The sequence below is a fragment of the Chiloscyllium punctatum genome, chromosome 46, assembly GCF_047496795.1.
Source record: "Chiloscyllium punctatum isolate Juve2018m chromosome 46, sChiPun1.3, whole genome shotgun sequence".
Lineage (NCBI taxonomy): Eukaryota > Metazoa > Chordata > Chondrichthyes > Orectolobiformes > Hemiscylliidae > Chiloscyllium > Chiloscyllium punctatum.
In genome coordinates, this window is record NC_092784.1 from 47860584 (window position 1) to 47875421 (window position 14838).

Consider the following 14838-nt stretch of genomic DNA (forward strand, 5'->3'; position numbering starts at 1 on the left):
TGCTCCTTACCCTGTTGCTTGGCAGTGAACAGTATCATGAAATGTTAGCCTTTTGATTCTAGCCATTTCAGTCAGACATCCAATCTGAAGGACAGACTCTTGAAATGTACTTCCTTTTTACCCTCTAAAAGTACCTTCCTTTTTCCCTCTGGAAGTTTTCAGTTACCCATTCTGGGGTCTTTCATTTTGTTAATCGTCAATTTTTGATTTTCCTGGAGTGAAAATTGTGATTTGCTGAGTGGAAAAGTTCCAGAATGTTAGCTTCACAAAATACTTTCTGCTTGCAGACTGATACTGGGCCTGTTTTAAGATATTTATTTTCACAATTAATGGGTCTTTCGTTGCAGGAGTATGTTTTGAACAAAAATAAGAAGACATTGAAATTTCGTGACTCAATGGAAGACAAAAGTGCAATTATAAAGAGGATCCAGGAACAAAACCTCTTGCATGGTGAGCATTGCTAAACTGGGATGTGTTTTTGAGCAAGATTAATACATTTCATCACAAAACATCAGTCATTGCTGAATGGATTAATAATTTTAGCCTGTTGTCTCCCTTGAACTTTTGTGCCATTTCTTATATTTTAGAATTATATAAAATATTGAAGTTTACAGAACTTCAATAATGGTTTGAATTGTAAAATTCCATATGCTAATCATATCATGTGAGGAAAATTGCTTTTGCTCCTCCATTTCATGCTTTGTATAAATCCTGCATTTATTCCATTGAAACTGATGCAGCATTTAGTGTAGATTTCTGGTCAATTACACTGATGTTTAGTCTGAGCTGTATAGGCGAGCAGCAGTCTCTAAGCCTCTATGCAGGTTGCACAGATATTGGTGATTCAAATACGGTTGAACAAAGAAAAATTAAAGGGTGTGTTCATTTGCCGTTTAATTGTTTCTATCATGTTGATTATTTGCAATTATCATAACTCCCTCCCTTTTATTCAATCAGGAAAGAAAAACTTTGCATTTATGTTGCTCCTTCCAAGGCCTCAGCATGTCCCCAAAAACTTAACGGCCAGTTGAACATTTTTTTTAAATTTTTGATTGACACGTAAAGTCTCATTTTTACACATCAGAGTTGGATTACTGTTGGCAAGAATAGAATTTCATCTTTGAAAGTAGTGCTATGTGATCTTTTATGGTCACCTGAGGAGATAAGTGTTGCTTCAGTTTAATATTTCATTAAAAAGGCAATAACTCTGACAATGCAACATCCTCATGCACACGGTGTATAACTGATACCTTACACAGACTGCTTGTGCACTCAAATTCTCTTGAATTCAAATACCATCTTAAAAATTCATCTCAATTACTCTCATTTCCAGATACTTGGTAATATTGTCAAGTTTCCCACATTTCAACAGTGACTATACTTCAAAAGCTACTTCATTGCCTGTAAAGCATTTGAGCTACCCAGTGGTCGTGAAAGGAATTATATATAATGCCAGCCTATTTTATTCTTATCTCATTATGATCACCAGATTTTTTTTCTGGCATGAGAGTAACTTTGTTTTCTTATTTACCTCTATTTCAAAATGCAAGAAACATTCAGCTGTCCTTTAGTGCTTACCTTCCCTTGGACAATTGTGACTCAAGTCAAATAATTAATGGGCTTTGCTTCTTTTTCTAATAATTGTTTCAATTATATCACATTGTGTTGCTCATGCTCCTGCAATCTAGACATTTTTTGGTAAGTAGAGGTGAAATAATTGACTATCTTTACTATTTACTATTGTCATTTTCCTGTTTTCATATATGTATTATCCTCTATGTTGCTACCTTTAAAAACATTTAGATACTTTTTGCCACATGACTTCTACATGAATTTGTGAAGTTACGTAAGTGAGAACGTAATATGTTAGAGGTGTCTTTTATCTGAGCGGCACAGTGGCTGTGGTTAGCATTGCTGCCTCAAAGCACCAGGGACCCAGGTTCAATTCCAGCTTTGTGCGACATGTCTGTGTGGTGTTTGCACATTCTCCCTATGTCTGTGAGTGTTTCCTCCAGATACTCTGGTTTCTTCCCACAGTCCAAAGATGTGCAGGTTAGGCGAATTGGCCATGCTAAATTGACCATAATATCCAGGGATGTGCAGGCTAGATGGACTGGTTATGGGGACAGGGTAGAGGGGTTGGGTCTGGTTTGGATGATCTTCAGATGGTTGGAGTGGACTCAATGGGCCAAATAGTCTGCTTCCACACTGTATGGATTCTATGATCTGTTAATTTCTTTGTCTTACAGGTATTAGTATTGAAAATTTTATGAAGAAGGTAGAAGCTGTCCACTGTATAGCTTGTGAAATGTTCATTCCAATGCAGAACAATGCCATCCAGCGACACATGAAGACATTTGACCACAACAGGAATAGAAAAGTAAATCTGGGTACTCTCTCCACTCCACATGAGAAACTGACCTTCATTGCAATTTCGTCTTTCCACTGTCCCCCACCCCAGCCAAAAAAAAAATGTTTCATGGTGTGGTCTTTCGGTTTGGAGGAATCCATAGTCTGTTCTGAAGATGTAACAGTTCAGAGATGAGATACTGCCTTGAATGAAGAATGGGGCAGTTAAATTTTTTATATAAAACCAACAGATACATGCAAGTAAGATTATCATTGCAGTGGTCTATCTGACATGGTAAATTGACATTTTTAAAATAGAGATGAAATGTAGACAATATTTGCTTGGAATCTCAACTGCTGTCATATTCACAAGGTGTTCTAGGGAAGCAGGGAATGCCAAGGGTTTCAGGAAAGTTAGGAGAAGGACTATTGCCTGTCTGTACCACTGTCTCAGGTCATCTGCTGCTGAAACTCTTATCTCTGCCTTTTAGTTATTTTCAGCTCTTCCCACGCTGTCCTCAATGCCATCCATTTTACACCCTCTGTAAACTTGAATGAGTTGAGAAGACTGCTTTCTGCATTCAAATTAATGTCAATCTCATTTGCATAAGGTCTGAGCTCACTGACCTAGTTTGACTGCCAGATTGGCGAAGATTTAATTGTATAATATCATTGTTATTTTCAAATCCTTTCATGGCCTTGCTTTCTGTAATCTGCTGAAGCCTACTTGTGCATTGCCTAATTTTAATTCTCCATTATTGATCATGTTTCTTTATCTACCTTGGTCCTGAGCTCTGGAATTCTCCACAACTATCCGAGCCCCCTCCAAAATACTGTCCAGGTCTCTCGAACACTCTTTCCTCCTTTTCAGAGACTCCTTAAAGCACATCTCTTCGATCAAGCTTGTGATCATCTTAAAATGTTTTGTTATATGGCTTGGTCACAAACCTTGCTTAAGTGACATTCTTTTCCAGTAAAGTGACATTTTTCCTAGCTTAAAGACAACTTTTAAATGCAAGTTGCTAGTTGAAAGCTAGCTATTTAATTGCTTAAGAATAAGATGTAGGGCTTCACTGAGAGTAGGGATCAGGTTGAAGATTCTTCCAAATTTCTGTTGCATCTTTTAAAATGTAACACAACATCCCATATAGGAGAGCTAGCATAAAATTTTATGCTGAGACATTAAGGATATGTTAAAATGATAACTGAATGCTTGGTCAAATAGTTGTTTGGCTTGATTTGCTTTTAAGAATCATATTAAAAGAGGAGAGAAGTGGAGATGCTTAAGCAAGGCATGGCTGCTAAATTTTGTTTTGGGAAGGGGGTGCAAGCAAAGGAAACCTGGAGTGCATATAAGAGTAATGTTGTGATTACTAAGGGTTATAGCTAATAGAATTCTGAGTCAGATGATGAAGAATAGATCTTTTTCACTTACACTGAGTTTTTTTTATAGAGAAGCACAATATATATATAGAATTCCAAAACTGTTATGGACCAGGCCAGACCACCCCTCAAAAATATTTTAAGAAGGTAGTCAAGACCTTAACTTTTTCTTATTTTAAAGGCAGATGGGAATGGATATTCCAGGAGTGATGTAGCTGGTCAAACCACTTGGCTTTAAGCAAAACCAAATTTATTTAAACACTACAATTGAAACACAAACAAAAGAAAATGGAATTTAGAATTACTTAATTATTTGAAAACCCAATCAATTCAATATTGCAACTTAATTAAAGAGGTGTTCCAATTCCCACAACATCCCATTAACACACCTCTTGGCAAAAGGTAAATTCAAACACAGGTTCTTACAGACAAGAGGAAACATCTTCCAAAGAGATTTCAGAGAGAAAGCCAGTCAGGAAACATTTGCTGAAGCTTGGAACCTTGGAGATAAGGAAATAGCAGGAGAACTTAACAAGTACTTTGCGTCAGTTTTCACAGTGGAAGACAGTAGTAATATCCCAACAATTAAAGGGAGTCAGGAGGCTGAGTTGAGTATGGTTGTCATTACAAAAGAGATAGTGCTAGAAAAGCTAAAAAGTCTTAAAATTGATAAATCTCCTGGCCCCGATGGGATACATCCTAGAGTTCTGAGAGAGGTGGCTGAGGAAATAGCGGAGGCATTGGTTGAGATCTTTCAAGAGTCACTGGAGTCACGGAAAGTCCCGGATGATTGGAAGATCGTGGTTGTAACCCCATTGTTCAAGAAAGGATCAAGACAAAAGATGGAAAATTATAGGCCAATTAGCCGAACCTCGGTTGTTGGTAAAATTCTAGAATCCATCATTAAGGATGAGGTTTCTAAATTCTTGGAAGAGCAGAGTCTGATTAGAACAAGTCAACATGGATTTACTAAGGGGAGGTCATGCCTGACAAACCTGTTGGTATTCTTTGAAGAGGTGACAAGTAGGTTAGACCAGGGAAACCCAGTGGATGTGGTCTATCTAGACTTTCAAAAGGCCTTTGTTAAGGTGCCACACGGGAGGCTGCTGAGCAAGGTGAGGGCCCATGGTGTTCGAGGTGAGCTACTGGGATGGATTGAGGATTGGCTGTCTGATAGAAGGCAGAGAGTTGGGATAAAAGGTTCTTTTTCTGAATGGCAGCTGGTGACGAGCGGTGTCCCGCAGGGTTCAGTGTTGGGGCCACAGCTGTTCGCATTATATATTAATGATCTGGATGAAGGGACTGGGGGCATTCTAGCGAAGTTTGCTGATGATACGAAGATAGGTGGACAGGCAGGTAGTACTGAGGAAGTGGGGAGGCTGCAGAAGGATCTAGACAGTTTGGGAGAGTGGTCCAGGAAATGGCTGATGGAATTCAACGTGAACAAATGCGAGGTCTTGCACTTTGGCAAAAAGAATAAAAGCACAGACTACTTTCTAAACGGTGAGAAAATTCGTAAAGCCAAAGTACAAAGGGATCTGGGAGTGCTAGTCGAGGATTCTCTAAAGGTCAACATGCAGGTTGAGTCCGTGATTAAGAAAGCGAATGCAATGTTGTCACTTATCTCAAGAGGGTTAGAATATAAAAGCACCGTTGTGCTACTGAGACTTTATAAAGCTCTGGTTAGGCCCATTTGGAGTACTGTGTCCAGTTTTGGTCCCCACACCTCAGGAAGGACATACTGGCACTGGAACGTGTCCAGCGGAGATTCACATGGATGATCCCTGGAATGGTAGGTCTAACATATGATGAACGGCTGAGTATCCTGGGATTGTATTCATTGGAGTTTAGAAGATTAAGGGGAGACTTAATAGAGACGTACAAGATAATACATGGCTTGGAAAGGGTGGACGCTAGGAAATTGTTTCCGTTAGGTGAGGAGACTAGGACCCGTGGACACAGCCTTAGAATTAGAGGGGGTCAATTCAGAACAGAAATGCGGAGACATTTCTTCAGCCTGAGAGTGGTGGGCCTGTGGAATTCATTGCCGCAGAGTGCAGTGGAGGCTGGGACGCTAAATGTCTTCAAGGCAGAGATTGATAGATTCTTGTTGTCTCGAGGAATTAAGGGCTACGGGGAGAATGCGGGTAAGTGGAGTTGAAATGCCCATCAGCCATGATTGAATGGCGGAGTGGACTCGATGGGCCGAATAGCCTTACTTCCACTCCTATGTCTTATGGTCTTCTATACTGCTAGCCACTACTGACTTACAACTAAAACTAGAAAAAACTTAAACTGGGAGAACTGACCACTCCCCTACCATTGTAAACTAGGCTCTCTTCCATGCATTGCGGCACCTCTGCCTTTACAACATGTCTTTTAAAAAAATGCCAAGGACAAAATAACCTTGTTGAAGGAGCACCATCATCACAAAGCTAATAACCACAATTTTAACCTGCTTTATACATGTTATGATTCCTAATGTCCATCATCTCAACACAATTAAATATTACACTGATATGCAAGTAAAGTAGGGCTTGAGGAGAGGACAGATGGTAAGGAGTGAGAATTTTAAATTTTGGGGCATTGCTAAATTGGCTGCCAATGTCAATGAGCACAAGTATGATGGGTTTTTGAGACTTGAAGGTCTGGGTTGGGATCACATGGGCACTTATCTAATATTTGTGTAGTTGGTTTATTGTTAAATAGTGGTTTGCTTTTATTTTCAGATGATGCTTGAGCAGTCAAAGAAGACTAGTCTTCAAGTAGCTAAGAGTATACTCAATAATCGTAACATTGTGACCATGTTGGACAAATACCTCAAGGTAATCTTCAAAATCATGGCAGTATACCTTGCCAAATAGTTAGAGGAAACTGGATGTAAGTTTGCTCGCTGAACGGGAAGGCTCATTTTTAGATGTTTCATCACCGTATGAGGTAACATCATCAGTGAGCCTACATTGAAGCACTGGTGGTATGACCCGCTTTCAATTTATGTGTTGAGGTTTCCTTGGGATGGTGATGTCATTTCTTGTTCTCTTTCTCATAGGGTGGTAAATGGGGTCCAAGTCAACAAACCCATTTACCATCCTATGACAAAAAGTAATGACATTACCAACTCAAGGAAACCTCAACACATACAGTGGAACCTCAATTATCTGAATATTGGATTATCCAAAGAGGATCTCAAGGTACCAGTAGAAACAGTACATCAAAGAGCTGTTTCACCCTGATCATGTCCTTTGTTTTCAGGTACAATGATTAAAGTGAACTCAGCTCACAGATGCTGGTGAAAACAGTCCTGGACAGTCCAGGCATCATCTCTAAATAACTAACCACTCGCCCTCTCTCTCTCTCTCTGCCCACACTTTCCCTGGAGTTCTACTGAGGGGTGTACCCTAAACCCCCCCCCCTTCCCCAGATAATCTCTCCAACGTTGTCCTGTACAGGGCAGAGGTGAACCTGTCAAATGTGGTAGTTAAAAGGTTGTGTGTAAGTAAAAGCAGCAGCAGTCTTACTGTTGGTGTACGGTCCAGCTGCTTCGGGGGTTGGGGCGGACGGGATTCAGGATGGTTGGGGAGGCTGGTTGGGGGCGGATGAGCTTGGGGGGCTGTGGTGGCGGTGGATGAGATTGGGGGGCAGACGGGGTGGGCAGGGTGGGGGCAGGGGTGGATAGGTTTGGGGTGGAGTGGATGGGCTTTGGTGGGTGGGTGAGTGCGGACAGGGTTGGGGATGGGAGCGGGGTGGGAGTGGACGGGGTTGGGGAGTGGCATATTGGGGGGGCGGGGTGTGGGTGGACAGGGTGGGGGGGGGGGCTGCGGGCAGAGGGAGGTGCCCGAGAGCGGTGTGTTGCTTCCTAGTCTCCTGAATGGGGAGCAAACTTCACAGAGAACTCCATGCCCCAGAGGAAATCAATTAACCGAATAATCAATTGTCCAAATGAAATAGTGCCCACCTATCTCGTTAGGATAATCAAGGTTCCTCTATAAATAGAAAGCGGGTCATAACACCAGTGCTTCACCAGAGGCTCTCTGATGATGTTACCTCATATGATGATGAAACATCTGAAAATGAACCTTCCTGCTCAGCGAGCAAATTTACATCCAGAACCTCTTAATTGTGTGTATGTTGTGTATGTACAGAATGGACTTGCTAATGTGGAGCATACAGGGAGCCATTTGTCCCACCAAAGCTATGCTGGATTTTTGAAGGAAATTCTCAAAGTAGTCCTCCACTACTGCTGTTTCCTCACTGCCCTGCACATTTTAAATATGTATCTCATTCAGTTTTTAAAGTTTACTCTTCAATTTGCTTCCTTTCAGGCATGCTTTACAGAAGTCTTCTCATTCCCCTCCTCTGCTTATTTTACCTTCAATCTGTGTCCTCTGATTACTGAACCTCCTGTCAATATAAACAACTGCTTTCTGTGCTCAGTTGAAACCCTGAATTGTTTGAAACGTATCTATTTGAAAGAGAATATAGACAGCCTGTGTAATATTGTCATAGCTTTCATGCAAGTGACTACTTGAATGAAATCTAGAACTGTCTTTCAGTGGAGACTCTCAGACCTGGGGGAGAAAATTTGAAGTTAAACATGTCTCAGTGAAATAGAGTTCCAACTGGAAGCTTTGGAATCTTAACTGTTCCAAGTTTTTCAGAGATCTAAATTTGTTCACATTTCACAGGGTGAGAATCCCTTTACTGAAGAAGATGCTAAAGAAAATGAAGATGGTATAGATGACCCGTTAGAGGGTGATGCAGGGGAAAATGATGAAGTGAAGAAAGATGAAACCACAGAAGGTGAGCAAGCAGAAATAAAGCTAGAACCAGGGGAAGAAAGTGCTGAAGGTGATGGTAAAATTGTCAATGCAGATCAGACTATTGTTGACAAGTCTGAGCAAGGAGCTGATGCCACTGATGAAGAAGGGGAAGCAAACCTGACAGGAGACCAAAACAGTGAAGAATCTCTTCCAGCAGAAGAAACTGCTGAAGTAGCTGTCTCAGCCGAAGATAAAGTCTTGGAAGCTGGTGATGGAGAAAACCCTGATGAAAGTACTGAGAGTCCCTCAGGTGGTGGTGATGCAGAAAAATTAGAGTAATTTGCTGTACAGATGTATTTATCTCATTTGTTAATTCAGCATAGAATTCTGCACAAGTACTCTATCTGAATTAAAGCAATGTTGCTTTAGTCACCACAAGGTTTCTTGTATTGATCCTAGAACACGTATTTGGGATAATTCAATGCAATGATTGTTCCAAATTTAGTGTGGATCTCTTCCTAGCTTTGTCTAGCTAGTTTTATGTGAAATGCTGTTCTCTGTGAAAGTGGTTCATGAGTGCATTTGCCTTGTTGACTTGCTTTTAATTTTCCAGAGAAGGTAACACCAATCCAGGATATGAACAGACATTCTGTGTGAAGTGGCTTTTACCTGGTTAATACTTTCTTCTTAAAAGAAGTTTACAACTGTCATTGTATTGGTCCCTATCTTAATATCAGGGAATTGGGTGTGACATTTGCAGTTCCCTGCGTTTCATAGTATAATGCAATTCTAAAACTGTCTGCTCATTTCTACGTCTTTTGATTAAAGATGTTGAAGGGAATTTCACAAAATTAGCTCGAAGAAGCAAAATAAAGTTGCATGCTAATGCTTTAGTGTTTTCAAACTGCCTTTAATGATGAGCAGGAGTTATACTGTGTAACCAAACTTTCTACATTTGCTTGTCCAACAGTTTTAAGTGGAATACAATTTATTGAAAATGTGACAGAAGTTGTTTTCAGCTGAAGTTTTTGCTTAAAAGTTGAGTACAGTTTCCATTTTGTGAGTTTTGTTTTGGGATTTAGTGATACTATCTGGATACAAATGGAAATTTTTTTTGTTTTACTGCTGGAAAGAGTAATAATTACTTCTGGAAACAATTGTATACAATAAAATTGCATTAAACACTTTTTAAAATAAATATTGATGTTTTATTAATTTTGTCTTCCTTTTTTATAAGGGTACAATATTATAATGGTTGTGTACCTGGTCTAGTAATCCAGAGGCTTGGAGTTACTTATTGAAAGGATGTGGGTGTGGCTGCATAGGCCAGCATTTATTGCCCACCCCTAATTGCTCAGAGGTCTGGAATTCACATGTATGCTAGATTTATTTCTTTAGGATGAGTGAAACAATTTGGGTTTTCATGATAATCAACAGTGAACGGTTAACATGGTTCCACGGGCTAATTTTTCTAGATTTTTATTGGATTCAAATATCCTGCTATCTCCCACAGTGGGATGCTAACCCATGTCCCCAGAACATTGACCTGATGTTCTGAATTACTCGTCTAACTACATCATTTCTACACTAGCATGTCCCCAAACTAAGCCACTGCCTCCCCAATAGATGAATGAGTCCAAATCCCACAATGGCAGTTAGGGAATATAAATTTAGTTAATTGAATAAATCTGGAATGAAAAGTTTCTATCTTTAAATACTAACACAGAACTACCTGATTATCATTTTAAAAATTTAATCTAGTTTATTGATATTCTTTAGGGAAGAAAATCTATCATCTTTATCCAGTCTGGTTAAATTGTGACTTCAGACCCACAAAATTAAGAGAAACTGGTTTTCTTCAATTGGATGCTGAAAGTGGGGATTTAAAGAATTAAAAATCAGGATAGTTTATTCTTAAAGCGGTTTGCTTTTGATTAGTTCCTTTCTTCACGTGACAGAATTGATTAACTTTTCAAAGTCTGTTAACCATACCAAAGACAAAATAAAAATAATAGAAGAGCGAAACCATTACATAAAAATCTTTGTCCTTTATTTTTGCCTTGCCACTGTAACCAACAATTGACTTGCATCAAATTGACAGCACAATTTAAAGGTGGTTGGACCCGACAGGTTTGTGCTGGTGTTTTATGTTCCACCCGATGTTGTTGGTCAATAATTTGTTATTTATTCTTTAATGGGTGACAATGATTGGATTTTCAACTTGTTTTGAGAAGATAGTGTCAAGCTGCTGCCTTCAATTCCTGCACTCCATTGTGGTGTTTGTAGTTACAGTGCTGTTTAGAAGGAAGTTCTAGGATTTTGACCCAGCTATTAGTGGAGTAATGGTAATATAGTTCCAAATCAGGATGATGTGTGGTTTGGAAGATTTCATGAAGGTGGTGGTGTTCCCATATATCTGCCAGTCTTACATAGTTCAAAGTGTTAAGACACCATGGGTTTGGAAGGTGCTGTCGAAGGAACCTTGGTGAGCTGCTGAGTACCTCTTGAATGTAGCTCAATGATCTGAGCTATAAATACTTCATATTAGTGATTATTCATGATGTACTGAACTGTGTTCAATAGGAATCTTTATTATTTGCTTCCACTGCTCTTATTTGGAAGATCATTTCAAATAGTAATCATTTAATGTGAAATGCTTCTTGATATTGTTATGAGATTGCTTTTGCTAGCTAGCAAAGGCTTGACTACCATTGCACCTTCGTATGTAGCTGTTTGTCTTTTGCAGTTTAATTTTGGACTTGTTACAGGAATGTGTGTTATTTTACAATTATTTAAAAAGCATCAAAACTATTATGCATTTTAGTTTTTCATATGCAACATTGATAAGGAAAGATCTATCACCTTGACTGGTTGTATGGTAAACTGATAGAACAGTTCACCCGCCTGATGTAGAATCTATTCCTATCAATGGTGATCAAAAGAGATAGGCATGTGTTTTGATGTGGACTATTTGTTCTGAAGGTTTACTAGTTTCCCTGAAGGAGGATTTTCCTATCATGAAGAACATTACATCTGAGGCAGATTACTAGATGTTCTACATCCACATTAATGTTATTTCGGTAGAAACCTGCTACAGCATCAGTGGGAAAGGTAGAATTCCTTAATGAATTTCCATGTTAAAGATTTTCTCAGAGATGAAACACCGTGTATTAATTTCCACCCAGCTTCCTTCACAATCAGAATTGTGTCCTTGTTTGTTCCTTGAATCAGACATCAAAAAGGCAGGTCAAGGTACACAAGAGTAGAAGTGGACAATTTTAAATACATTTCTGTTTCCTAAAGCATTTCATTTTGCAAAGTTTTTTTTTCTACTCCGTGCTAATGTACTGTGATACTCTTCTATGGCTTTTGATCTTGTCCAACTGAATGTCACTGGGTTTTCGGCCATGAAAGTGTTTTTGTCCTGTCAAGGTAATCACTTGAGACTGAGGATTATTTTCATAGTTAAAACCACGAGCATAGCAGGGGTGAAGAGTGAAGACATTGGAAGGAAATGGTATGGTAGAAAGAAGTATACATCTTAAGATAAAAAAAATTAACTTCAAAATGTTTCACTTGTCATCTCATTACTTGGAATTGTGGTGGGAAAATGGGCTAATATAGTCTGGGGTTATTGCAGGCTCAGGTAACCTGCTTTTGCAAGGGAAACAGAGGCAGTGACTTTAAGAGAAAGGAATACCAAGTCCATTACAGGAGTGGGGTTCAGAAAAATAATGATTTTGTTGTTCCAGTTACTTTAAAGTCGTCTTTGGCAGACCGAGGATGACCGTCTCCCACTTTGGAGTTGTAGGACCTGAGGCAACTAAACAGTCTAATGCTGCCACAGATGGTGTTAGAGGAAACAGGTGGGTTGGAAGTTTTGAGCATGATCCTTTTGTTTGCACTTCAGTGCCACCTGCTCGGTCTGGAGATTCAAAAGATGCTTGGTACCTTTCTTGATACTTCTCGAGTTTGGGAAGTCGAGGGCATGTGATACCCACAATTGGAGGGTATTTTTTTTAACCTGGAGATTTACAGGACATCCTTGAAGTAATTTCTCAGGCCTCCTTTTCATGATGAAGTTCAGAGCAGACCGTTTGTTTTGAAAGTCTTGTGTTAGATATGCGATGTGGCCCATTTAACAAAACTGACTTACAGTAACCAGTGGTACTGGTTACTATAAGTCAGGATATTGGCTTGAGAGAAGACACTGATATTGGAGCATCCATCCTGTCAGTGGATTTTGGGATTTGTTGCTAGTGATATTTCTCTAGAGGTTTGAAATGTCTGCTGTACATTGTCCATGTCTCCAATGCAGGCAGCACTAGTGCCCTGCAGGTTGAGCTGTGTTACTTAAATAGCAAAAAGCTACACTGGCACACTAGAGTAAAAATTAAATTTAGTTGACTATGTCAAAGGACACTCCAAATTGTTTCACATTGTGTCCAGTGTAAACCTTGATATTCATGGGACAGTGATGCACAGTGGGAACAGATTGGTAGAGGAATTTTATCTTCTGGACTTTTAGCCTAAAGAATGTTTTGTTGTACTTTGATGAATGTGATGATGATGGTTTGGCCCATGACCATACATATTGTGTGCACTGCAATTCAGTGAGTGAGGTTGGGGATGGTCTTGGTTTTTGACAGGAAAGGTGACAGGCTGAACAGTTTCCTGCTTATCCTGTGGAGAAGCTCTACTCCAGCAGGAAGCTTTAAAGATATGGAGTGAAGTGTTTAGATTAGATTAGATTCCCTACAGTGTGGAAACAGGCCCTTTGGCCCAACCAGTCCACATCGACCCTCCGAAGAGTAACCCACCCAGACCCATTTCCCTCTGACTAATGCACCTAACACTATGGGCAATTTAGTATAGCCAATTCACCTGACCTGCACACCTTTGGAATTGTGGGAGGAAACCGGAGCACCTGGAGGAAACCCACGCAGACACTGGGAGAATGTGCAAACTCCATACAGACAGTCACCCGAGGCTGGAATTGAACGTGGGACTCTGGTGCTGTGTTGGCTTTGTCCTTAACATATTTGTTTGTGGGATCTTGCTGTTTCCTATAATTACAGCAAGTGTTGTGGTGCAGAAGATGAAGTGCGTTGGTGTGATGCCAAAGCTTACTTAACTCTACAGTTTAAGTGTCTTTATGCCGATAGTGACTCTGTTAGTGAAGATTTGACTTGCTTATTGTGTAGCAGGGAGAGAATGGTAATGAATTTCAGCAGACAGTCACATTTGAGAGCCAACCTTCCATAATCCATTCTGGAAGATACTCAAGGCTTTTGTGAGGTTGAAGAAGGCCAAATATAAAGTTTGTTGCTGCTGTCTGCTTAGACTTGACTTGTGCCTCTTGGTGAATGGAAATCATATTGACTCGAACAGGTGCTCTTCAATCACTGGTAGGAGGTGATTGGGAATTTTTGCAATGATGTTCCTTGAAGTGGACAGCAGGGAGACCCCTCTTGTTACTGCAATCAGTCTTATCTCCTTTGTTGAAAATGGTCACAGTTATAGCATCTTGAAGATCTGTTAGAATGCTCTCTTCTGAGTTGATGTAGGTGAGGGGTACTACAGCCAGGTCAAATACAGCTTTCCTCTGAGATCCTCACAACGTACTTTCCCTCAGACATTTATAAATTCATTGGAGCAGCATCAAGCATTGCCAAATTTGAAATTCCCTTGCTCAGTATTGTTTTGGAATCAGCCTCTGTCATGACAGGTCCAAGATGTTGGGTGGGCAATAGACATGGAAGCATGGTGTTCAGGCTTTAAAAATAATTGAACATGATACTGAGTCCTGAAAGCTGCAGGGTCCCCAAGCAGATGAGATATTGTTCTTCCAGCTTGCGCTGAGCCCTGCTGGAGTACTGCAGCAGGCCTGAGACACAAATGTTGGCCAGAGAAGTGGCAGGCAACGGGAAGCTCAGGGTAATTTTAAAGGACAGAATGGGGGTGTTTTGCAAAACACTCATCCAGCCTGTGTTTCATCTCCACAATATAGAGGAAATCACATTATTAGTAGCTTAACATCAAAAATGGGGATTCAGGTTTCTGAAAGTGCTGAGAAGCAGTAAGATTGTCAGATGTAAGAATGAACTTCATAACAGTAGGGATGATTTGGCTGAATGATGAAACCGGGGGTGGGATTTAAAGGCGGGAAAAGTTGGGCCACTAAATATCTTTATCTGAGAGAAAGCTAGGGGAAATTTAGGATGGGATTTGTAAATTAAAATGATAGTTTCAAGATAAGGGAAGAAAACAAAATAGATCACAATTATATGATCTTTAGGATCTGGGTGCATGCCAAAGCATTGTACAGTTGATGTTTCTTTTAAAA

The 14838-nt window shown here is 40.0% G+C and overlaps 1 protein-coding gene across 3 annotated transcripts in view; it reads left to right on the plus strand.

Moving 5' to 3' along the window:
• LOC140468009 (A-kinase anchor protein 8-like) overlaps positions 1-9707 on the plus strand; it is a 28358-nt gene extending 18651 nt beyond the window's left edge. For all 3 annotated transcript variants that reach the window (XM_072564146.1, XM_072564148.1, XM_072564147.1), the window contains 4 exons: positions 348-450; positions 2250-2380; positions 6462-6557; positions 8418-9707. In XM_072564146.1, the coding sequence (XP_072420247.1) occupies positions 348-450; positions 2250-2380; positions 6462-6557; positions 8418-8831 (744 nt within the window). In that variant the 3' untranslated portion in view covers positions 8832-9707. The remainder of the gene's footprint in view (positions 1-347; positions 451-2249; positions 2381-6461; positions 6558-8417) is intronic.
• The last annotated feature ends 5131 nt before the right edge of the window (positions 9708-14838 follow it).